Source organism: Aptenodytes patagonicus, chromosome 1 (assembly GCF_965638725.1).
Source record: "Aptenodytes patagonicus chromosome 1, bAptPat1.pri.cur, whole genome shotgun sequence".
NCBI lineage: Eukaryota > Metazoa > Chordata > Aves > Sphenisciformes > Spheniscidae > Aptenodytes > Aptenodytes patagonicus.
In genome coordinates, this window is record NC_134949.1 from 40,655,570 (window position 1) to 40,682,408 (window position 26,839).

General features: G+C 40.2%; 1 protein-coding gene across 2 annotated transcripts in view; it reads right to left on the reverse strand.

Annotated features, from left to right (window-relative positions):
* Positions 1 to 26,283, reverse strand: part of PTPRR (protein tyrosine phosphatase receptor type R) — a 154,827-nt gene extending 128,544 nt beyond the window's left edge. The window contains exons 1-2 of one of the 2 annotated variants that reach the window (XM_076332911.1): positions 26,241 to 26,283; positions 12,164 to 12,468 (exon numbers count right to left, since the gene is read on the reverse strand). In XM_076332911.1, the coding sequence (XP_076189026.1) occupies positions 12,164 to 12,226 (63 nt within the window). In that variant the 5' untranslated portion in view covers positions 12,227 to 12,468; positions 26,241 to 26,283. Of the gene's footprint in view, positions 1 to 9,344; positions 9,474 to 12,163; positions 12,469 to 26,240 lie in introns of those variants that run through there. The other variant, XM_076332902.1, reaches the window with a different exon arrangement.
* Between the last annotated feature and the right edge of the window lie 556 nt (positions 26,284 to 26,839).

The window sequence follows — 26,839 nt, forward strand, 5'->3', positions numbered from 1 at the left end:
GCTTGCAGCTTAAGTCTCACATTAATTTCAGCATGTATGTTGTGCTCTCATTTTATAAGAATGATGCAAAATTTTTATTTTAGCCATCTTCTTAATGAGATTAGATTCCAGAAAGGAAACTATTAAAGGTGATAAAAAGAGAGTTTAAATTAGTATGTTTAAATACAAGAAAAGTGAAAAGAAAAAAGGAAAAAAAAGGTATTTTCTGCAGTGTTCCCTTGTCTCTACTGGCATGAAGGACTGTGCATAGAATGAACTGCCTAACACAGGTCCTCTAAATTTCTGCCTTTGAAAGATGAAAAAAGCTCGCTCACAGTTACTGTAAGAATAGCCATCTGACTTTTGTAACTGTACCATGCAGCCATTTGAAGCATTTGGAATTGTTTGGGCAAGACAAAACAATTCTATAAACACAATAGTATCCCATCATGCTTACTGAGCAAGTTAAAGTAGAACACCAATAACTTTCATTGACCAGAGGAAGACAGTAATTAAAATAGAAAAAAACATGACTAAAGTAGCACTGCTCTGCAAGTATTTTTAATGTATCAGGCCCTCAGCCTTCTGAAATTAATTAATGCTTTAATGAAAGTTGTCTGCTATCTGACTAACAAATCTAGTTTTTCTAATATCCAGCTATCCTGGCTTTCAATTAAGACTCAAAGAGCCAAGAACTGATGAGAAGGGACATCATAAATGATTTATGGATGTCCTACTTTTGTGTATGGTACATTTATTATTCTACTTAATGCATCCATATGATTTTCTAATTCATTCATTACCGAAAGCCTCACATTACAGTTATTTCATTAAAGGTTATATCCATTTTCAGGCAGATTCTTAGGAAGCATATTTAAAAATTAAAGCTACAATCAAATTTTTGATTGAGTGTATGGATTTCAAATTATCTATCTATTTAATTATTGTCCTATTACCTATTTCTAGAGGGGTCAGCTGTTGTTGGGTTTTTTAAATAATTTTCTTGATCAACATTCAATGGCTTTCTTGTTATTTCATGATCTGGGTGGTCTTTTAAATTTGCAGTTTGTGTTTCCTTGTTCTCCCAACTCCAGTCAATAGTCTCTTGCTGCAACCACAAAAGTATGTATACAGCATGCCAGAGAGGTGTTCCTACAGCCAATAATCACCTTCCCTCCTCCCACCACAGCCATCCTTTAACAGAGTATTTCTACCAGGGTCAATCTAGAAACCCTTAAAACTAAGTTTATGTCATAGTAGGCAATGGACAAAGGGGAGAGGTCTTTAACTAGTGTAGCTATAGTTTAAACAGAAAAGAGTGCAAGAAAGGGAGCTTGTATTTTTAATTTTCAAGTTATTTTCTATTGCCTGTATACACTTTTACTGTGGCTAATTAGGCAGAGCCACAGCATCCTGTAGCACCATTCCAGAGAAAGCCTGAGAGAGAGGTTTTGGAGACAACGTCTGCTTCATGCTTCTTTTTCATCATCACCTTAAGACAAGGAATATAATTTCTATACTGTTTTAGCTTTACTTTGCCTAAAGAATGCAAAGGCTCTAAGAGTGCAGTATTTCAGGTCATTTTTCCACTAACCCAAAACATTTGTGTTTTAATGACCTGTCAGCTCAGAAGACTGCACTGCTATAGAACTACATGGTACAGTACCTGAAATTAAACTGTTATAACATGAAATAATTTTTATTACATGAAATTGAAATATCATATCTATTTGTAAAGGTTAGCCTCCAGAGCTGTGTTCTTAATTGGAAAATACATTATGTGTTGCACAAAGAAAGCATATCAGCAACAATTTGGCTAAACAGTGCAGAAAGCTGTGTAAGTGTTGCCAGAACGCCACAGGACTGTAACAGAAGTGATCCTTGTTTCTTTCAGTGTGTTTTCAAAAATAAAACAAGATTACTAGTACAATTAGTACCAGCAAAAAGATAACCTCTTATTCTAAAAACACCACCAGGAAAACTGGCAAAAAAATGAAATTAAATTCAATCAATGACATTGTGTAAATCAAGCAAAATTTACTTTAGCATATTGTAAATGTAAAAATCTTGATTTATATTGTCATTGATTTCTATGCTACAGTTTATTACACAATGACCATTCCCAAAGAGAATGCGTATCCTCAGCCAAATCTGTACAAAGCAGACATTCCACTATTATTCTCCAACAGCTAATAAAGGCTGAAATGTAAATCTGTTCCAATTCATGTTTAAATAAACATAGATATCACATATGCAGTCAACCACTTTCCTAAACTATTCAACGCTATTATACTAGCAGTCTTGATATATACCCCCAAGACTTTTCATGATGCTTCTACCATATACTCGATTCAAAGCACTGTATCCACTGAAAGCATTTTCCACCAGTTTATTGTGGTGCAGAGCCAAATAAGAATTAGCTCCATTACAAATTGTCAGTCATGACTGACCTTCAAAGGAAGGACAGCAAAACATTACTTAAATGCTTTTAGCAACAACAACAAAGACAGACAAAGACTTTGTACCTCTCTGCTCACCTCCCTGGGTTATTCCCCTTTCCATGAACCGTTTCGATATTGAGGTGACTGAAAAAACATAATTCAATTGACAGCTATGCGATCACTTTCAAACTCCAATATCCTCCCAGCCTGTGCATTTCATTTCAGAATTCAATATTTATTTTTTGCAAAAGAGATGCCGAAGTGCAGTAATACTTGATCTATGAAGCATTTTAAAAACTGTATTCAAAAGATCATCTTCTGCTCCCTAATAATGTTTGTCTGATTCAAAACGTCACTGTGTTTTTAAAAGATCATATATTAATGTAGCAATGATATTGAAAAAATATTATTTTTCTTTTGCAAAAGCAATTTTTATAAGGCTTAATATTTAAGGGGTTACATACAAGAACACATTATGAACCAGCTATTGAGGAACTTTATAGAAGCTGTCACTTTTCCTAATAATGTCAGAAGTGAAGAACCAAAAGGATTATTCCAGAGGCTGAACTGCCAGATCCAACAAAACATTGACTGATAAGGAAACACATGCTGTCTTGCTGTCTTTTTATCTGAGTGCCCTTTATCTGCCTTTTAAATATTACTGTAGGGGACTTGGGTTTTCACAAAGATAGGTCTCTGAGGGAGCTAAAAGAATTTAAAAAAAAAGGAGAAAAAGTGCTTCTTCAGTCTTTATTCCTGAACATTATCAACACAACGCATAGATTTATTGTGGGAAGCAGTCACTGATTTGTTTATTGGTGGGTCTCATGACCCCAGTAGGGCCATTTTGTTCATTTATGATTTTGGACATCAAGCATGTGTGATTCCAGTGATGGCACCTGAAACTCTGCATGCCAGGAAACTTTTCCCTTTCCTTAGTCAAATTTAGGCAGTAACAGGTTTCAGCTCATTTGTAGAAGGAAAACAGAATATTGATAGCGGTATAGCAATCTCCTGAACTCCTGCTTAAACACAAGCCTGTCTGTACTGTTCAGGGTAATGGAGTCAGTGCAGTTCCAAACAGTAAGGAGTGCAAAGGCTACCTCCAAAGCTGAATGCTGAAACACCCAAAGTGCAGTTTGAGCACTGTCATAAAGAAGCCAAACAAAGAGCAGGGATGGAAAATCCACTGTTGTCTAAATCTCTGGGTCTTTTCTCCTGAAATTCAGTACAGCATGGCACAGAAATGGCACAGAAGCCTATTTCAATCAGAGGAATAAATGGGGCCATGTAAGTAATAAGGAGGCAGCAGGGGAGCTTGTTTGTTTGTTTTTCCCTATTTCGGAGACCAAATCAAAACACATACAAGAAATTTGTACTGGACCAGCCCAAGATCAACACTTCTCTGAATCTTCAGTCGGCTGAAACAGTGCGTTTTGGCTCAAACAAATAATTTCATCTGTGAGTATGAGATAAGTGATACTCCGCACCCCTTAGCTCAGTGACTAGATCATGTGAAATGAGAAAGGCCCAGGTTCAGTTTTCTCCTCTACCTCCTTCAGAGCAAGGCTTTGAGCCAGATCTCCCACATTTGGGTATGCAGCCTTTCTCTCACATTTGAGTTCCCCTGCACCTCCGAGATATATTGAAAATGCTTAAGCAAAAGTGAAGATCTTTGATTTGGCTGCAACTGTGGATGAATTCAATCCAATTTCATGGAAAATCTCTGTTTTGCCAAAAAAAAAAAAAAATCAATTAATAAATATTTTCCTGGAGGACAAAACCCAGCAATCTGAAGAATGGAAAAACATAGGCAGATTCCTTTCTGCTACACACAAGTATCTACTTTACAGCTGGGACTGGTCAGTTATAGGAACATACAGCTGAAAGAACAAGTATGGAACAGCTGACACTTACCTTCTTACAGATGAACCGCACAATGCTAACTGTCAATGAAACTTTAGCCTTTAGTTTAAAAACATATAACATGCCTGCTCCTGAAATCCAGTTTTCATTTAAACTGTGCAACTTATGAAGAAAACTAAATGACTTCAAGAAACATCTCCCCTTCACTAAAAAATGCAGGAAAAGGGAAACTTTGTGACAAAAGAGGATCTGGGCAATTGTGAAAGATATGACTAGCTTTTGTGCAAGTTTAGCATCCCACTGACTGTGACAGAAAATAACCCCAAAGTTGCCAGCAGTAAGATAATCAATTAAAGCACTGGGTTGCTGAATATCCCACTAACATTCTTTTAACATTTTGCAAGTCAGATGACAAAAAAGTGCCTTAAGGAGGTTTTAGTGCATGTTACAACCTAATGCAATCTTTCCTGTTTCCCACAAAGACTGACAGCAAACACAATACCATGATAATGGTTCAGCATGCAATTATCCCTGCTGAAGTGCACAGAAGGAAGCAGAAAGCAAATGAGGCCAACTAATGCAGATTCTCTAGATTCCTTTGTGCAGACAAAATCCAGAATGACAGAGCTGCAGGCTACTATGTCTGTTTGCAAGGCTTGCTGCAGGTATGTTATGCCTAGTGTAATTACTTAAGAAAGGACTAAGATAATGGTGAGCATCAATCTCTTATTAGAAGGTGGACTTGAGTCTAGAAGCCAAATACTGTGAAGACCTGGTGTTTGGGGTCATGATGTAAAGTGTAAAGGGACACAACAGTGATTACAACAATCACATTAAGGATACTGACTGATACTGTGCTCTGTTGTAAAGTGTGACTAACACGTAGAGGTTGTTAGCAATCCAGCACTGTAATTATAATAAGGTCTTAAAACTTCACTGTCTATCAGCACGGCACTTGTCCTCTGTTGTTCCAGGCATCAGACAAACACATGACCTGGAAATGGAGAGGGACACAGTTGATACCTTACTGGATTTCAAGATCTTACTCCTCAGAAGGCTCCTTTGAGAAGTCACTGCAGAGACACGATTTTCTATTTATGCCTCCTCTGCCTGGCCCAGTGCCAATCCCTCTCTTAGGCTGGCAGTAACAGATGTTAAGTGACAAAAAGTGACATCTGACTTTTTGTTATGTTTCATAGACAGTTAGCTTGGCTGTTTGCCCCAGCACTGGCTGACCTGCCACTTTATGGACTACTTGTTCTCCTCACTCAAAACATATTTTTTGCCTTATTCTCACCCCATTTTGTAGCTTAATATACTTTCCAAAGTATTTTGACCACCTCTTTACAAGGCCTACAGAGGGTGTGAGCTTAGGGTACTTTTACTGAATGAGAGGAGTAGGATACAGAGAGCCCTCTGAGTCACTGCACCAAGTTGTGTGCGGTCTTTCTGCCCATCAAAAGGTAAATGGCCTTTGGAGTCGGAGTCTGACAGACTCGAGGCTGAGACCAGGTTCATGCAGTATTCAAGAAGCAGCTCCTTAGTCACTTCCATTAGTACAATATAGTATAACTACATCTAGCTATAGATAGAACTACATATACATACATCTACATCTATCCCAGTGAAAATTAGGACATTACTTTACAGGGTGTAATAGGAAGATAAAATTACCATTTTTAATAACTTCCAAACTAACTGTAGTATAACGTATCATGCAACACATGATGGAAAGCAGACAGTGCATGAGCAACAACAAACTACTTGCCTCAGAAACCCTGCCTGTACTGTCATAAGAACATCCCCAGCCTTATCCATTCCTTTCCACGCCTTTCCCTCCCAAATGAAGAATCACTTTTGGTCTGTGGTCTCCTAAATTTCTGGTCTAATGGGTCACTCTCAGCTATCATGGTTTCTCACAGACTTCTTTGCCTTTTTATCAGACTGAGACAGAAACATTTAAATATAACTTTACAGATTGCTCACCATGGCCTTACTGGGCCAGTTAACTGGGTGGATGCTGTGCCAGCAGAAGCTGACACAGTATTTGAAAGACAGAATTGTTCCTAACAAAGAGAACAGAAATAAGAAAGAGACTTTATCCTATGTCAAGGCAAGGTATTCAACATCAGGGAAAAGAGTTGTAAGAGATTATGGAAAAACAGTCAGTCAGTGGAGTGGACAGCTGGGGAAAGCTGGAACAGGTTATTAGTGAAAAAACATCAGAGCATCTTCTCTTCTTGGGATTCGCAGAAGGCCATTTACCTTTTGGTACGCAGAAAGATCACACGCAGCTTGGTGCTGTGACTCAGAGGGCTCTCTGTATCCTACTCCTCTCATTCAGTAAAACTCCGACTTAGCCTTGAAAAAGAGGGCATCTTATATTACCAAAATACCAGTGAGAAGAAACATGTATTTTCCATTTAAAGAAAAGTAAAAAGCAAATTCCACAGACATTGTTCCATTTTTATGAAAAGAAAAATATATTAAATGTCTCCACAAAAACGTACCTATAGGGAAAATTTTTTTTTTTTGACTGAAAATGATTGGAAGGATTGAATGTCCCCACCTTTTTATCAAGCTCTCCTCATACACTTCTTATGGCACTCTAACAAAGCCAGTCAGTAGAGGCCATTTCAATGTTCAGAAGAAAGGATATTTTGTAGTCTGGTACCCTTTGTTTGGCTGATCTTTAAAAGGAAAAAGCAAGTCTTGCATCAAAAGTAAGTCTTGAGTGGATACATGAAGGAGGACATCCTGTGTGTTACTAGAGGAACTTAGAGAGGACATTCCATGCGGAAGCCATGGCTTCACACAAAGTACAAAGAATTAGAAAAATAGACATTTCCAGCAGAAAAAAAGCGGTGGGAATAATGAAATAAAATATAGGGAAAAAAACAGGTAGATGAGTTCTGGGTCTTGATAGTGGTAATTAAACCTGATGCATCAGGAAATGGGGAACTGATGGAGGAATAAACTTATATGTGTAAGGCCATGACAGTAAGCAAGCAAGAGATGCATCTTCTCTGAGTATGTAGTATGAGCAAAGTTAGACAAGAGGATATAGCAGTACTTGTGGGATGAATTTGACATAAGTGTAAAAGCAGTTCTGCTGTGGTTTCACAGTCTTGTGGTTTTCAGCTACCCAAAGCCACCCAGAAGCAGCCCACCTACTTGAACTGCGCCTAGATTTGGAAAGGATTTCCACATTATTTCAATATAAAATGTGTTGTTTAAACTGGGATCAGCTCCAGATTAAGATGGCACCAAATGTACATGTCTGTGTGCATGTATGAATATATATAAATACGTAAGTAGTCAGTGTGCAGTTGGTGCTTAAGCACCCACTACCATCAATAGAAATCTTGTCACTACAGCCATTTGGGCTTGGGGACATACTCAGCTCACCCTGAAGTAGACATCAAGGCTATGTTCTATGGGTAGATTAAATGCATCTGGTACTGTTCTCTGGCAGTGAGAAAACTGATGTGGAAATGGCCTGTGTCAGTACTAATCTCCGAAACAGGATGACCACATCCAGTCTGACTATTGGATATGGTCCCTGTTCTGTGTTAACCCTCTAATCATCCAGAAATTGTTTAAAAAAGTGCTAGGTAGCTTAATAGACTACCAATAGGCTAGATTTCCGCTGCCTATACTGAAGCTTGAATACCTAGTTCACGTGTGGATATCTGCTTATAGATACATACATTCCTGTGCTTTAATCTTCCACTGAATCCTCTCTCAAAGCACTAGCACCTGAAGCTCTTCCTTGTGCTCTTCAGTGTTCTTGAAGGTAGACGGTTCAAACATTGGTGACAAAATAGATGTAATGGTATGACAGAGCTATAGCTCTGAGGCATTCAGCCTTACACAAAATGCCATGGAAAAGGCAAAGAGAAGCTCTGTGTGGCTGGCTGTGAATCTTATGTCCTATTGACATTTGCTGAGAGAAACTCTGATTAAATTGACTCAGTTCAATAACACTCATGTAAAGCAAAAAAAAAAGGAGGAGATGCGTTGAATTTTAGGCTACTGTACAGTGCTGTGACCTTTCTAAGCAACAGAAATAGAGACAGATTTTCACATTTATATAAGAATATGTATAGTAGTAGCGAGGTGTGAAAGGGAAAATCTCGATATATTGAGCAAGTTTATTACCTTTACATTTCTGAAACACTTCACAAGATACAAGTGAAAAAAGCATCTGAGGATCTTGGTCCAATATCAGTACAACACACTTGTGTGCCTGAGAAAGACTTTGGACAGACCAAACTATATCAGGTTACAAAGGACAATGCTTTAGCACCTGCATGAGGTGATACTTTAGACCTAGTCTGAGCTGCAACCTTTACAAGTCCTTCTGCTTTTCTCTCAAGTTCAGCCCTAACTATATATAGGTAGGTATGTATGTTTGGGGTTTTTAACAAGTGTGTTAGACAGCAAAATTTTTAATAAGTGGTTATCCACAGACTATTTCTACTTTCTATGTAGAAACCCAAGCCTTGACCTTGGTGGTGCTCACATTCAGTATTGGAAAGACTTGAAATAAACATAAATAAACATTTGGAGAACTTGTTCATTTCACTACTAACTGCAATATGTTTGATGAGTGTATAGTTTCTGAGATCCAAGATAAACCCATACAAATATAAAACTGTCAAGTATTACAAAAAAATTATGTAATTCCGTATGTTAACGAAGCAATTTTCAGATGAGTTGGTCTCACGTCACTTAGAGAGATAGCTAAACAGAACATATGGTTAAGCATTAAGGCATTTATAGAACAGTCAAAATGCTTCTAAGAGCTCTGGATTGTCCTCACTTCCCTCAACAATGTGCACTGAACACACACACACAAAAAAAAGACAGGAACTTAATACTGGGTAACGTGATGGTAAGCCTTCAGCTATATAAAACTCACTCCCAGAAAATAAATCCCTCCTCTTCCTCCCTCAGGCAAACAAGCACTACAATTTCCCCAGGTTCAGTAAAATTACTTCTTAACATGCATTGTTTATTGACAGAGTCACAAAACATCACTTTTTGACACAATACCTGCAGAATTCTTGGCTTCATAGCACTCTGCTGTGCATTGGCAACATTTTGCTTGTCAGATGGTCTAGTCCTTAGCACAAAATGTAACCTTGTAATAGTTCTACATTAGGCGTCCATTCACCCTACCTTCCACCTCGATCATGAAGAAAATGGAGCTCAAGTCACTGAAATTAGATTGAATTCAGTTTCCTCCCCTCTGCAGAGCCACAACAGCGTTGATTTATTTTAAAAAATAGCCACCGTTGCTGGCTTTCATACTAAATCACAATGTGCACTAGTCATGTAACTGGATTACAGGAAGCATTAACACTAGCAATTGCCCTTTCAAGTTGAGCAACCAACAACATTGCTAAAGGCTGGAACAAAAAGGGTCAGCCAGGGCAAAACAACAAATGTTGCCGCTTGCCCTATATGATAAAAACCGAAAAGCAGCAACAAGCAGTAAGTGCTTGTTCAAAACAAAGAGGGAGCGATATATGTGTATTCAAAACAAAACAGACTCCCTTGGCAATGACATTAACATTACCATCTACTTAACGTGAAATTCGAGGGAGAAACAAAACGTTGAAGTGCAGAGACCTGGAAGGAGCAAGGCTGTGCTTGGATTATGGCAAACACCCTGCTGTGGGACAGCTGCCCTTTGGAGGAAGACACCTTCATAATTTCTTATTGTGGGATTAGTCCAGTGAGATGTCTGACTCCCAGTACTTTGGCTTTAAAACATATGCTTCCCCAAGGGCTTTTTCAGAAAGGATGACATTAAAAAAAAACCCAAAACACTGAAAACACTGCCCTTTAACACATCCAGAGATAGCTGAAGAACCCAAGCAACAAACAGCTTTCATGTCATGATTAGCTCATGCTGTTATGCCCCCCCTTAAAGCACATATGGTTCTCAGCCAGAACAGAAGGCTTCAGAGCAGCAGCTCCATCCGAGAAATGCAGTAGCAAAGTTTCAGGCCGAGGTCACTTAATGAGAACTTAATGTAGATTTAATAGATCTTTTTTTATGTGACTGCCAATTGAAAATTTGCCTCATTTAGCTTTTAATGCAGGCACAGAGCCAGTCAGCTAAAATCAGGGTAGCCCCAGAATATTTTGCAGGATTCTTCCATTGCAAGTTGAGCACTGCGGGTCTCCAAAAGTGTGCAAAGCTCTGCTAAAATAACAGGCCATAGGTAACAGCATCATTTAATGAAAAAATGAAAGGCCATGCATATTCTGAGTTCCTTGCACTAATGGAAAGGTTTCGCCTTCACAGGAGGTGAAATAATGCTTGCTATGGAAAAAAGAGAGCAGGTACCTTTACTATGGAGTTGGCCCTGGTGGCTTAGGCTAGCTTGGGGCATAGATGTATCCAGCTTGCTTGGCATCTCCTCCTCCTGATCAGTACCATTCAGTATTGGGACTCTGTGTACAGCTGGCATGTCCCCAGTGAAGCAAGGCTGTCAGTACCTTATATGCTCTGATATGGACACTTACGTACAACTGAATCTAGTCCATTGACTATGCTAGCCATCTAATCTCAAATTAGGAGGTCTTGTTCATGTGGGATGCAACAAGTCCAGAGCACAGCTTTTTAAGCCTAGTTCTCTGATAGTGTTTTTTAACTGTTAAAACTTTAATGTTAGACTAATAAAATTATTACCCTTTTTTTTCTGATTATTCTTTTCTGTATTACTAGCCTTTATTGCATTTGGTGCATTCGTGAGAGCAGATCTCTAGAGGTACCAACATTATGAGGAACTCGTATGTGATTCTGAAACACTTCATGTGCTAACATGCCCTAGTGTTGTGTGCTCTATCTTCTTTCCTTGTTTGTAAAGGCCATTCTCTTTTAATCTAGCATCTTCTGTACAGAGTAATTTACAGAATTAGGCAAATAGCTGCTGATTGTAATTAGTCACATTGTTTCAGTTTAATCTTTATTAGTTCACTATAATGAGTGCGTGAGCCATTATGAATGGTTGTTCTTCCCTCCAGGAAGGAGAAGGATGAGCCCAATGCTCTTCTCCATAATCAAGCAGGGCTACCTATGCAGGTGAGGCAGAGCAGTGTCTGTGCAGAGCATATACAGACTGTGCTGTGCACTCCACAGAGGACAGCTCTACCGACGGTATGCTGCTTCACTGGCATGAAGGGTGAGGATGCAGCAGGGTGGCATCAGTATACGATTCCACTGACATGCCCTCCATTGCAGGAGGGATCACTGCCATCGCTTTTCTGAGAATGGGATAGATCACACACATAGTTAACTGAAAGCGGAAGGTTCCAGACCATATCTCCCAGAAGGAGCACATATGGCTTACACCAACAGAAACATAGTTCTTATTCTTTGCAAGAAACAGGCTTGTTTTCAAACAGCTACGTAAGCATAATGGTGGATTCACTGCAGAAATAGAAGTGAATGAATCCTTTGCGTCAGCCTTTTAAAATCTCCCTGCCTCTGTTGAATTGTTCCCTAAAGTACATTTTCTTGTGCCCTATGCAGAACAAGTTTAAAATCCATCCAGCAAAAGCAGTGCAAATACCAATCAAGACAAGAGGATTAAAGGCATTTGAGGCAAAGGTAAGTTCTTTACCTACAGAGAGACTATATTCTACACTGGTTCATCAGATTGCTTGTTGATCATGGTGAGGCTATATGAATGCAAGTTCTACTGAAGTGAAGAGCTGCAAGATGTGTGGTTGTTATTTAGATGATCAGCCAGGCAGTGGAATATGAACTTTGGATACCCAACATTACAATCTGTCTATATTAATCTACAGGCATATTTATTCACAAAACAACTCCAGAACTCAGAAAAAAAGGCACTTACCACAACAATCACATTCGTTGCAGGAATAGGAAGATTTTCCACTTCCAATTCTTGACCAGTCATAGCTAACAGATTGAGGGAAGGATCGTAGGCAGGTCTGGGGAAGGTTGATTTAACAATTATTGCAGGGTGCAGCTTGCTTATTTTGGTGTGGGAAGAAGAATGGAAATTTTGTTTGGAATTCTTATAACTGTCTGTATCCAGACTTTTCTCCACACTCTGCACATGGTGATAAATAAACACAGGTTTCCCACTCTTTCGCTGATGAATTGCCAAAAAGTGGTCATTATCTCCAGAAAAGCAGCCTGCAGAAAGAGAAGAATAAGTTTAGAATGTCTCTCTTGGATATTTAGTAGACGGCGCTGGAAATCTGATGAGATCTTTGGGTTCTGCAAGATTTGGAAAGAATATTTGTGGAATACAAGAATTCCCTTAAAATCTCACAATGAATTTCTATAGCAATAGCTTAACAACACTGGAGAGAGTCTACTAAGTATGTGAAGTGTATCACATTCTTACACTCATTTTTACAGAGCTTTTTAAAATGTTATTTATACTCCCAGCCAGGGTTACATTTCAAAAATGACATGCAAGAGCAGAGCACATGCTGAGCCAAGTCCAACTTTTGTATCAGCATCAACTCCAATAGGAAAACATATGCAGTCCACTTTCTGATTTATTTAATCAACCAGTAATATCAAAGGTAAGAACTGCTGTGATCATCTTCTGTATATGGGGACTTGAGGAGAAAAGGCCAAGAACCAGATCCAAATATCAAACTTAAACATGTAAGAAAGAGAAGAAAGGGAAAGCTCAGATGCCTGAGTCCATAATCATAATTCTGCATTCCCTATTCAGCTGCCATTGACTGCTTAGAACAGGAGGTCTTATAGTCCCTTGTGCCAACTCCTGTTATGACCCAGCCTACAGCCAAGCATTGTCTGTCCAGCCAACGGAGCACCTGGCTCTCTGTAGAGGAGATACAGGTGTGTGGATTTAGCCATACCTTGCATACCTTGGTGTTGGGCACAAGAACGCTTTTAGAATACATGCTTTTAATAACTGTGTATTAGTAAAAAATAAGTTTTCTTTTGATAGTCAAAATACTTCCTAATGATGCCTCTATAAAAGGAACCAGAACTAAAGTTTTATTTGATATTTTTAAAAGGATGAAACCTAGTGAATCTTCAGTTCCTTTGTGAAGAACAGAACAGCTACAACAGCCCTGTTCAGCTCCCAGTCTGGAAGTCAGGCTGTCCCTCTGAGCAGAAAAATAGGCAAGGATCAGCTCCTTTATAAAAAGTAACTGAAGCTGCATTAGTCACCTCCCGGAAGAGCGCTCTAAGAAACCCACTGTGGTACAAAAGGGACTTTGTGTTCTAAGAGAAGTGAACCTGGAGAGCTTGCTCTGATCAGCCTGGAATTTCCTCTTCACAAACTGTTGGAGTTAATGGCAATGTTGCGTTTGTACACTGATTTTTAGTTTAAAAAAAATTAAACAATCAATATTATTTTAATTCTCATAATGAGCTGTGAAGAACAGCTCAGAACCAACAACATGTTTCAATTCAGGTTGAACAAGAAATCATTTTGTTCTATTCAGACTGATTTTTGCCTCTGATTTTTGTGCTTCTGTAAGCAAATCAAAACAATCAGTCATTTGCACAGCTCTACCCAGTGCCCTTAGGAGATTTCAGTATAGGTAATTACATTCTGTTGACCTAATTTCCCCATGAAATTTCAGTTAGGAAGATCAAGGACAATACCTTATCTGTGCTATAGTATTGCTATGCATCATTGGGAAATGCATTCTCTGCCAAAAGCAGGTCCATGTCAGTAGGTGGTGAAGCAATTCATAACATACATGAGCGGAAAATCAATAGGAAGAAGACAGAACACAGAATCCTGCATTTTGCAGTACACTTAGAGATCCTCCTAGTATACAGTATGATGCTAAAGCTAAGGCTACTCTTTTAAATGGTAAAAACAAACACTGACAATTTCCTAGATGACCACTGATGTCACATGTGTATAGCTGTCGCCAGGTTTTGATTGGGAAGATGACTGAGAGCAGGGGGGAAAAAAAAGAGAAACTGCAGAGTATAGTCTTAAAGAGAGCTGAATTTCAAAGCTGTTAAGCTTGCTGGGATCTCATTAAGCTTTGTGGGCGTTGGCTTCATTGATAAAATCCTGGGGCCGGTCTTACCTACCAATTGAGAGAGTTGTGTGAATGGCAAAATAAAAACAAGGAAACATCAGTACTTCTCATAGTCACCTACTTCTCATAGTCACCTCCCTGTTAAATTTATTTTCATGTCTCCTTCACAGACAACCAGTATTCCAAAACTGATCATAGATAATATACAGGAATGCAACTACAGACACATTTGGTGTCTGTGGTTCCTCTTTGCTTCCTTCATTCCTACTCCTTTGTTTCTGAGGGAATCAAACCCATTGTGCTTCTCCTGGAATTCCTTATATTGCATTTCCTACCCACTTTAATATTCCAAATTCCCCTTTTATTTCATTTGTTTTTACTGAAAGAAGCAGGAAAAAAAAATAATTAAATGTTAGCCCAAATTCTTCACTGAACATTATTAAGGTAAATCACAAGTATGACTTCAGAGTTAATCCTGACTGAATCCAGAGTAACACAGAAAAACCTGAACGGTTGTCTTATTTTTGATAAAACAATAGTTAAAGGCACTCCATGAAAAGCTTGCCTGCTCATGAATCTCAGCACTTTTTAACAGCAGTATCACCATTTTCTACTAAATCCCAGCAGGCTCGCTTCCATTAGAATGCTAAAAACCACATCAGTAACACAGGTCGCCGCAGCAGATTCGATACGTGATCCATCACAGCAGATTTTCAAGATGGACAACAAAGTATACTTTGGTAATGTCCTATCCTGTAGAAATGAGAAATTAACCAGTCTAATTACACAACATATGCTTTGCACTCACACGAACCTATTTTTCCCAGCTGACAGCGCAGAAGTTCAAATATGTTCTAAGAAAATTACTAGGCTGAACTTGGTTTTCTGAGAAGCCCACATAGCCCCAGCAGCTTAAGCTGGTTACATGCATTTACAGTGTCCCATGTGAAAAACTTCATTGATCTTAGTAGTCTGTGGATAAGGCCCTAACCAAGATCAGACTGTGGCTCCCAGACTGCTATGGATGCCTCAGGTGACCCTAACAAGTGGGCCACCCTTGATACTACAGGGGAACCTAAAGCTTCCTCTTATCTGATGAAGGGGGAAAATATTCCTTCTTCGCCCCGCAAGCTTCAGCTCTGAACACAAGCAGTATGCACCAGTGAGACACTCAGAGAAGTCAGTCATTAGAAACACCAGCATTTCTGCTACACATCACCTTTAAATATTGCCGGTCTCCAGCCCTTAAGAGAGAGAAGACTGGGGTTCCCGTATCAAGTTCTGTACCTATACAGAAAAAGCAAATACCCCTTTACAGCCCCCGGAGAAAACATCAGAAGCTATGAAGAACTGAAGTACCACACTATGATAGCAAAAAGTGATTTTGGTGTCTTTTAAGCTTCAGATATCCCAACATACATGGAAATTCAGAAAATGGGGCTTAGGACAAGGCTCAAAAAATAGAATTCCTAGAGGTATCTCTTCTATAAGCTTAGCAAACTTGATCCTAAAGTGAATTTTGATATTCTGCTCACACTACCCTGTTTGAACTCTACATCAGAATGTAGAGTTATTCATGACTGAGTTGTAACATCCACCCAGTGCTGATACCACCCTTTAACTAAAATAATTTTATTCCTTCTCCTGAAATTCCCTCCCCTCAAGTGTATTTACAAAGAATTATAGTTTATTCTGCCTTGGCATTGAGGAGAACAGACTAGATGTTCAGAATGTGATTCCATGTTATTTCTTCTAATCAAAAAGACGCTGAATCTTCACCTATTTCTCAGCTAAGTATAGCTATTTTTATGTCAATGGAGAATTTTATTTCATTATTTGTTCCAAAATGAACAATAATCAGTGGCTACTTTCAAACTCACATCAGAACTTCTCAGCAGCAGGTTTGTATCTACCTTTGCTCCTGGAAGACAGCCTACCCTTCCTTCATCTAGATCATCTCATGTAATAACCATTCCTATTACCTTTAGTAACATATGCTGCACTATGACTTGATACTGGTATGATTTGTTTATTCTTTCTTCCAGTTCTTCTGTCTGCACAACATCGTGATTGGTCACCACTGTTTTTCTTAGGCTCTGGCTCCTGATGAATATTGCTACTTCTTCCTCTGTTCTTTCCTACTGATTGACTTGTCCTTCTTCCTTGCAACTCTTCACAAGTTGCTGCTGCTTTTCCTTCGATTTTTTTTTAACAAGAAAGTCTGTCTTGATCTTGCTTCCATGTTTCTCCACTGTAACCCCCCTCTTTAATTTAGCTTCTCCTGTACAACAGTATTCTCCTTCCTCAAAATCTCAGATTATCTTTAGTTGCATTTCCAATCCCTGGAGCTTTGCTTCTGGAACCTCTACCAACTGAAACACTTCATCTATTAATGAGGTGCAACAAGAAGTTCCAGGGTGATGTAGAATGCATACTTTCTACATCTTCAACATCTGCACTGCTTGTGCTAATTTCAGTATTTCCACCATTGCCACCAGTTGCCATCTTTGTCTTCATCATACTTCCTGGAAAGGAAAATTGGAAAACCCCCTACGAAATTCCCTGTTCTGCTGGTTCCAGCTGTTCTGCCTGCTGATTCCAACTATGTGTTCACTTGATTTTCCTAGTTGTCTGCAGAAACATAGAAGATTATGTCCTGAATTAAAAAGAAAAAAATATCCAATCTACAGAAAAATGATGGATAATGGGTCAGTAGATGTCCATGTGAAATACCCACATGGTCCCAGTATATGGGAAGCACAAAAGTTTCTTATGATAACAGATGGGTAAATCACAAGAATGCTAGATAGCACATGCTGCTGAGCCTGTCTTACACTACAAATGTGTATTAGATATGCAGAAGTGAAAGCCCATAATAAATAGTAAATCTGATGTGAAAGATGTTGCGGGCACTTTTGACTGTCCCAGTTGGCTTCTGCTTAATAGAGAAATCCCAAGATTTCTCTAGACTGTCTTGACTCCCTGAATAGTCTCAGACAGTTGACATTTTATTTTAAAGCAACCTGCCAGAAAATTGTTAGACTCTCAATTCCCAAATACCTTCACTTTCTCTAAAACAGACAGATAAAAAACTTAAAGATAGTCAAGTTCCATTAATAAGCCAGTAACATAGTAGCACTGTTTTCTCTTTTTAAAACATAAAAATATCACAGCTTTACAGATTTTTTATCTCACATCCTCTAGAGCCAGAAACCAGAACTTTATTCGACTGGAAAAAGAGAGTCCCAGTGGGACATAACATTCTTTCGTAAATCTGACAGGGCCAAGATAATGGTGTCTAAAGTCTTGATGTGTGTCCGGAAAAACAATTTGAGGTCATCGTCTCAAGTCTTATTATTTGTTTTAATCTGAACAACTTAGATTCATAATAAGGTATGTTCCTGAACATTCCCATTTTCTGTAATGAGAGGTATACTGTATATTTGCTATTTGTAAGTAGTACAGTCACCCCAAATCCATCGACAGAACTGCTGTGCTACACCTGATTAGCAAGTAAAATGCACAAGTGGATATAGACACATAGTGCGTAAGTTTTAAAACTCACACTTAATACTGTAACTAGCACAATAATAACACTGAAGTCTCTTTATAGTTACAGATATCTTGGTATATTACACAGCTTGAGATTTTCATGCTAACAAGCTGGAAATTGGAGGAAAAAAGGGAAAAATTTCATAAGGGAAAAACATGCTGAAACTTGACTGATTGGTTTCAAAGATAAATTTAACTCAAATGTAATTTGAGTTACAGTATTTAATGCTGTTGCTAAATAATTTCTCATTTTCAGTAAAAAGACTTACTAAACTTTGGTAATTAAATTTTGTACCCTGAGCTCCACATGCTTTTTTTCTTTCTGTTTAGCTCACTGTTCTGAAAGATGCTCTTTGTCCCATACAACCTTTCTTCACATCCTATAAACCAGCCTCAGACTTTGGACAGGCTCGGTCTTTATCACCTCTTGCACAATGGTTCGTCTCTTCTTGAACAGCCACCCAGAGTCACTGTGAGAGGCAGGTCAATGTACTTACGCAGAGCATTGATCAGTCCTCTCCAATAATGCCAATGTTCCTACAGCTAGGAAATTCATTGCCTGCCTCTTTTTAGTCCATTGAGATGGATATGGTCTCACACCCTGCAGAGCAGAGTTTGCAGTTCTCTTTGGTCTATATAAGGGCCAAGTAGATATTGGCCAAGAGGAAGGGGAAAAAATAATATCTCTCAGCATCTGTGCTAAAATGCTTAATATCATGCTAGCCATTTATGATCATGGCTCTAACTCTCAGGAGTCCTGATGACAAAGATACTAAGGGAAATGCTAACTACTGGTAATTTCTAGACATAGGACAAACACTACTGTAGGTTTAAAAGACTTGTGTCTTCTCTGGGTTGTGAAGGTTGTCCCATCTGGTGCCGGGAATGGGACCATCCTCTGGCTGTGACTTTAAAAGATACAAAAGTCTACTGCTTTATCCCTGTTTCATCTATCTTACCGGAAGAAAAACCCAAAACATATCAAGAAGAGTCAACATATCTGGTGGGAAACAAAAATGTTTTAAATGATGCTGAAACCACAAATGAAAACAAAAGCTGTCTGGAGGCAATATGCCTTGCATCTGTACTGTCTAGTTAACAGTATGTCTTACTGTCAGCAAAGTAGTACATCAATCAAATCTAAATCTCATTAGGATAGGCTACGCAGTTTTAGCCAAATCCAAATTACTGTTCAACTTTAGCAAGGTGGATGAAGAATTATTAGCAAAATAATGCAGTTAAACAGTGGCAAAAATATGACTTCACTATTAGCTGGACAACAGAACATACTTTTAAAAGGTGAGGCAAACCAGGCAAACCTGAAAAGGAAAAAATATGAATCCACTTGCTCGTTTGGTAGCACATGCATGAAGCAACACATTGGAAGTTTTGGAACTGACAAAAGAACTCACCTGGGAAAACACTTTCCCACATATAACAGTCCTTGTAGCAGAGGGACTTGCAGGCTGTGACTGTTTCCACTGTTCAGAGAATAATGCCAAAACACAAAGCCTGATCAGATCCTCCTTCACACCACAGCTTCCTCTTAAGACAAAATCTTAAAGCAGTACAAATGAAGCTATTCCCTACCCAAAGTAGGCTGCTAGACCTAATGATCTTTCACTGGGCATGCTCCTGCATAGCTTCTCACGGCCTCCTTCAGCTAGAAGTTTCTCAGCCCTGTTGCATTCAAAGTCTTGTTCATGAGCAAAGAGGAAGCACACCTTATACGTGTAAGTAAAGCTGAGAGTTTATTGTTAGCATAATGAAAATCTTAACAATCTAATTCAAGAAGCATTGTTAGTCTAGATCTAATTTTTATAGAAAAACAAAGAATAATAATACAGAAAATGTCACAATAATAGCAATAATACGATTTAAATTGTCTATCCCTTTCCCTGGTGTTACAATCACCACTCCACTGCTTCTCAGGGTCCTAAGGTCAGTGGTTTCACACTGGTGTTGGCAATGGGGGGATGTTATGAGGAGTTGTCAGCATCTGAAGTCCTTTGCCAGGAGGATATGATGTTTGTGCTGATGGATTCTACTTCCTCCTCTCTTCTTCCTTCCTCTTAAGGCCATATATATATTTGCTTGCTAACATGCATTTACACCTTTCTCTCTCTTCATTTGGTCTGCAGCTCTAGGTTACATCTGAATTTACTATAAATGGTGCCACGTACGTATGTTAGATACTATCTCCTTGTTCTCTTTGCTAACCCCTAAACCCAGTTTTCTCAAGCTCCAGGTCTGCATTTTTACCCGTTACTGAGCTTTTTAGAGCATGGGGTCTTCAGTGCCAAGCCTGTGCCCCAACTCTTATCATCCCACACCTGCACCCCTCTATGCCACATCCCATGCCTCCATGCTCAGTGCCTCTGCTGTTCTACCAGGCCTGTTTTACTGCTATCTGTATAAAACCAGAGTTGCACCACACAAAGATAAACAAGAGTAAAACAGATATAGATGCTTGGTCAATTAGAGAAACTGCTGTCAGAGCTAAACCAAGTAAAACAGGCAGGTCAAGGAAAGTTCGGGCAGAGCAGGCCTGACAAGCCTCAGTCATGAGGCCTTGCAAACTCGGTACAAAGCTTATGGCTTTGTTATTAGCAAAGGCAACACCATATTACAGGGCTACAAGGTCCTTCATAGGAAGGGTTCTGCGCTTTCCTAGCTAGGTCCAGTAATCAAAAGGCCAGACCTTCTGCAGCAGAGGAACAGTACCCATGACACGTCAAAATTCAGAGCAAGTAACTTACACCAGAGCTAAATAAGCACAGAACAGGACAACTGCAAAAATATGGAAAAATATTTTTATTTGCCCTTAAACCAAATGTTCAGAACTTTTGACTGAAAAAAAAAATTCACACAAAATCAATTCGTACAAAATGTGCGTATGTATGTGTGCAGGTGTATATACAATTTGTTTTTCTGTGTGCATTTGTGTGTGTGAGAGCGAGCGAGCACATGCACACACATGTGAGAGAGTGCGAGAGCACCCCCCGAGAGAGGGAGGGAGTACACACAAGAGAGGGAGGGGGAGAGGGGGATGATTGCAAGGATTTTTTTTCCTTTTCTAATAAGCAATCTGCTGAAAATAGAAACAACTGCAAATTCATTTTTGCTGAATTTGTCCTTTTCGGGGGGGGGGGGGGGAGGAGGGGGAAGCTCTGGCCAAAAATATCCACAGCTACAGTGAATTTAAATTAAGCACGAGTGGTATCTTTTTCAAAAAGACACTTTGCATCTCGTTTTATGGGTCTGTTGTCTGATATGTCAGTAATGAAACTGGACACCACAGACCATTGATTTCACTAGATCTACTCATGTGAATTAAGAGATGAGCCATTGGTCCCAAAGGCACTTAAGTATTCTGCCATACTTATGCCCTGGCACTAATGTACTGTATAGTCTCACATCAGACTTTTTTTTCCAGAAGGTGTGAGAAAGTGCTGCATCAATTTGCTCATTTTGTGATTACTGTCATTTTCCAAATGAAGGTTGTGGCTAAATTCTGCTCCGCATAACGTGGATATAAATATATAGTATCTCCATGAAATATATAGTATCCCCATGGAAATCCGTAGCTGGTATGAAGGGAAGTCAAGTTCAGTCTTAAAGTTTTGGCTGGGGGTTTTTTTGCAGTAATACTGCTCTAGGAAATCACACTGAGGATTTCTGAGCAGATCTTATTAAGCTTCTCCAACTACTTATTCCGAAGCCATGCTGAAAATCCTACAGGACAATGACTGTGCTTTATGGAGTAAGAGTCCTACCAATCCTAGTCCCCCACATCAAGCCTCATAACATCCCCATGGAGGGGGACCACCACCAAACACGGCCACCCACTGTTATCTCATTAGCCTCTTTCTAGAGAGACAGACTCCCCCAAGAGCCCAATTCATGGTTTTTCAGCAAGTCTCCTGCTTCAGTCTCCAGAGAAGCTGGAACCAGCCTTTGCTGTCTAAGATGTTTCAGTCTTCTCATAATACAACAAATGAAATTAGGCAGGGATTCCAAGATCACAAACCTCTATATTTCCTAATGGATGTACTGAACATAAAACTCTCGCAGAAGATGATGTCTTTCAAAATTATGAATAGCAAGAATTTCCACATGTAAAAACATGACAAGAGTCTCTTTTCCAACGAAATACTTCCTCAAAAATATGAAGTCAGATACTAAATTATAAAACTATTTCTCCCCAACAGAACCTTTAAAGAGACAGATGACTACCCTCTGATTATCCGTGAGTCTACTAATAAAAGGCACAAATGTCTATTCTGGTAAAAACACCCACTCATGGCCAGCAATATGTTTTCTAAAGAAGGCAATTACAAGTACCAGCTTCATTTAGATTATGTTAGTGTAATGAAGCAGAATTCCAATACAGTTTTAAAATCAATAGCCCCTTTACATTCACCCTAAATGTATTTAGAAGCTAGCATTATTCACTCATTAGTATGAGGTTACTGAAATGGATCTGATTGTGAAAGCCTTTTGTGCAGATCTCACCTCAACCCTAGAAGTACGGTCCCCAGATTTTCTTACTTTTGTGACAGAGCTTGTGCATTTTTTAGAAAATAGGCCCCCCAACACTGAAGTAGAAACTGCAGTCCACTCAAGTCATTTCCAACCATGAGAATACCACACGGTGCATGTTTGACCAGGAAAGCTGAAGTACTAGTCTCTGCTCAGCAGAACTTAGTAAAATCACTCTGTGGACTTTGGGAACAATTAACTGAGAACCAGTCTAGCATATTCATAATATATGTTTCTACACCTAGTGAATTCCACCCAACGGAGTGTTAGTTTGTGGTCAAAGAAATTTCAGTTTTGATATAAGCAATCCTCATGTTATTACACCATTGCCCCAAGAAGATAAAAAGCCACTATTTCCTACCTTGAATTTTACCTGATTCAGCTGACGGGCTTGGGGAATGGATCCATCAAGAGATTGAGACAAGGATCTACATGCTTCCTCTCTGAAAAGGCTAGTAGGGAAGTATTGGTCCATACTGACTTAAGATTGTCAGTGCATCTCTTCACTGATGAAAAAAATAATAAAATAAAGTAATAGAAACCCTTAGCAAGCTAGTGTAAGGCCTTTGCTCAGGAAACCATGACTTAGATGACCTGACCAAATCTGCAGTTGTTAACTCTTTGCTTTTCCAGGACCAGGATTTGTTCATCTAAAAAGGAAATTCTGCAAAAATGCTCTCTTAAAGAGAGATTTTCAACATACGGCAGGTGGTGGGTTGATATGGTGATTATTAACTGAGTAAGTTTTTTTCTAGTCTAGTTCATTTTCCTAGCCTATTTCCTGTGACTGGATATTTAATTCATCATATATTTTAATTCTGTTCACAAAATTTGTTAAAAAAGAAAATGAGGTGAAATAGTTAATTAGTTGAGTAATCTGGATGACGCAAATGGCTCTAATTACAAGTTAGTCTAATGCATCACTTTGCTTTTGCTACCACCTGCCATTCTTTTACAAGGAAACAATGCTTCCTAGTCATCTGGGGAGACATTAGTTTTTTATTGCAAGAATATATATTAGATCATACCTACTAAAAGAGAGTATAACCTGCGCTGCCTTGCAGTCTCTCATGCAACACATAATGTAAGTTGAAGGTTCATGCTGACCTGTAATCAGTCGCTACAGATTTAGGTCTTCATCCAACAGCAAGCTCTATATAGGTTGATTACTTCACCTGCTGCACTCAGCAGAAGGGCCTAATTCTGTTTTCAGAGATGCACACACAAGTGCCTTTGATTTCAGCACGCAATATATGGGTATACCAACAGCACAATTGGGTTTAATTTTCTGTTTACACAGCTGTCATGCTTTATTGGAATCGGTATCTAAAGCAACTTAGTAAAATGGTACCTTTTTAAGCACATGAAGATTCCTGATCACATTTTTGACAAGAATATTTTCCATTTTTTGTGTGAATACATACGTGGCTACTGTAACACAACCATAGTAGAATCGCCTTTCCATAGCAAACCAAAACATGCAATATGATATGCATTACCTTTCCACTGCAAAGCACTATTTAAACACATTACAGAATGAATTCTTTTTGCTGTAGCATCAGCTCAAGTAAATATAGACTTACGTTTTCTCTAAAATCTATTATCACCAACTGATACCAAGGGAGATTTTGTTAATGTCTGCTGACAGTTTCTTTAGCATTCCGTAGAAGCATACCTCATGTATATTCAGCCTCGGAACAAAAAAGCCAAGCAGTTTCCATCACATTACAAAAAAATTGACATTCAGGATATAATTTGTCACCTAGCACTAGTGGCAAGTGGAATGCATTTTGTGATTCCACATGAACCAAAGCTGCAAAATCACCGTCAATAATTCATAAGTTCAAGCTATACATAAAAGATGTCCACAGTGGTAGCCTATGTAAGACCAAATTTTCTACTTGCATCAGATGAAACAGAGAAATCTTAGCAGTTTAAGCTTGCTATGTTATTTCATTGTTGTGACATCTTCAATGACTTCCAACAAGAGCAAGCTGTATGCAGCCCTGCCTTAGAGGAAGCACAGCTCCTGCGCTCAATGGGAGCCGTGCCCAATATGCAAAGGTTGAATTCAGCTCCTGTCGATCCTCTCTGGTGCCTTCTCTGAAACAGAGAATTATTTTCCAAGATTGCCCAGGGAACAAAGTAACATCATATAAACATCTATTTTCCTCTCTTTTTCTCATGATTAGAGACATTTTCATGATAAAGGCCAAGCTTTGTTTGCAAGCATTCCCAGTAACTTAACAAAACGAGTAAAACTTAGTAAGGAAAGTAAATGGCTTACTGGCAGGATATAAACCCAGTTTCCATTAGCAGGATAGAAAAATGAAGCACATCAAAACTAATGCAAAGTCCACTATTAATAGAGGATACATTGAGATCAGAAGCCATGTTATGTCAAAGAGAGGCTGGACACTAATTTTGTACAGATGATAATTTTAATACATGTTGTAAAAGAACAATCTAAAAGCGGCTTAAGGCTTTTATTAAAATGGATCACGAAATGCTCCCTATCTTTCAGTCAGTAATCTCTTGCACATATGAATATAATGCATAACAGCATGAGTTTCCTAACTATAGATATACAGGAAAGAGGCTCTTGAGATTTTATGAAGTGTAGCCTAATATTATTCCAGGGCAATAAAATACCAATAACCGAGGCAAACCACTTCTCCTGACAACAGCAAACAAAAGAATGCAGTGCCCGCTTCCTAATGTATCCATATAAACAACTATTTTCATAACACAGGTTATTTGGGGGGGCATACATGTTCATGCACTGCTTCCACATTAAAAGAGAGCTGAAGTTCAATTACTACTTTTAACGATTCTGCAGTAAGACAGTGCAAATTAGCTGCATCTTAAAAATCTCTCCTAAAAACAACATTCCCAGGAGCAAAAGAATCAGTACCTGCGCATTTAATTGTTGTTCTTAATTAAACTTTGGTGAAGTTAAAAGCAGGGTGCAACAGCCATTTACTACTTCAGAAGTAGCTATGCTTGCCATAAATGATAAAACAAAGAAACTCTTCAACTTTACTGATTGAGAACTTAATTAAATTACACAGTTACCCCAAATTTTATTTCCTTCCTAAGAGTATATATGCTTAAGTCTGCACAGGAGAGAGACAGACTCTGAAAAATAAGCAGGTTTTCATGACTTAAAAGAAGCTGAGATTTATGCCAGAAACATAAGCTATGACTATCAGAACGAAACTAGCCGTGGAACTTCATGTACATACTAGGGCGCGCATCGCTCACCACATTTCTGAATGAGGCACACGTTTTGCTGGCAAAGCAGAGAGAGAGGATTTATTATCACCACTACAGCCGAAACGCCTGCTGTCGCAGCTGAAATTTCCCTTTCTAAAAATCCTGCTACCACGAGCAGATACAAGTAGCAACGCCTCCCCCCCAATAAATTAAAAAAAAAGAAAGAAGAGAAAGGGATAAAGACGCACGATTTTCTGTCGCTGCCCCCACCCCCGGCCAGCTCCACGCGAGCCGGGGCCGGAGGGCGCCCGCTCCGCGGGGCGTCGGGCGCGGAGCGCGGGGCTCGCCCGCCGCCCGCCCCGCCGCGGCCGCCCGGGGCCGCCCGCTGTCCGCGGTGCTGAAAGACGCCCGCGCCGCCCGCCGCTGCCCGCCCGGGGCTGGCGGCCGCCGGCAGCCGGTACCTCCCGCGCGCCCCGAGCCCCCCGCGGGGCCGTGTGTCGTCGTCGTCGTCCGTCCCCCACCCCCGCCACAACAGGTGCGCCGCCGGACGCGAGCGGGTGCCCGCCGCCTTCCCGGCCCCACCGTCCGGCCCCGGCCGCCCCCGCTCACCTGCGGCGCGGAGGTGGAGCAGGAGGCACAGCGCCCGGAGGCACGCGGCCGCCCGCCGCATGGTGCGAGCCGCGCTGAGGCGAGCCGAGCCGAGCCGAGCCGGGCAGCGCCGCGCCACCGCGTCCCGCTCCCCCCCGCCCCCGCCAGTGAGCATGCCTGGGAGCGGGCTGCGCACGCGCAGCGCCGCGCGGGCGGGAGGGCGGTTGGGCGGGCGGCTGCCCTCACCTGCCTCCTCGGCGCGGGGTGAGGCGAGGGGCGAGCCCGGGCGGCGGGGAGCGGCGGTGGCTGGGTCCGAGATCGCCCCCCCCGCACCGGGAGATGTGGTTGTGGAAGGGCCGCGGCGAGCCGAAGTGTCCGGGGATGAGACGCGAAGGGAGAGATCTCCAGTTCCAGCCGCATGTATGGAAGGCGGCAGCGCGGGGGGGGGGGTGGTTTCTCCCTCAGCTCCCAGCTGAAGCAGCAGTCGGGGCTCGCCGCTGCAGCGAAGCGATGGGTTTTGCGTCTCCCCAGTATTGCAGCGCTGATGAGGCTCGTCTCAGAAGATTTGGCATGTCTGGGAGGACTTTGACGATGTACGGTTTTGCGCTTGCAGCGGAGGC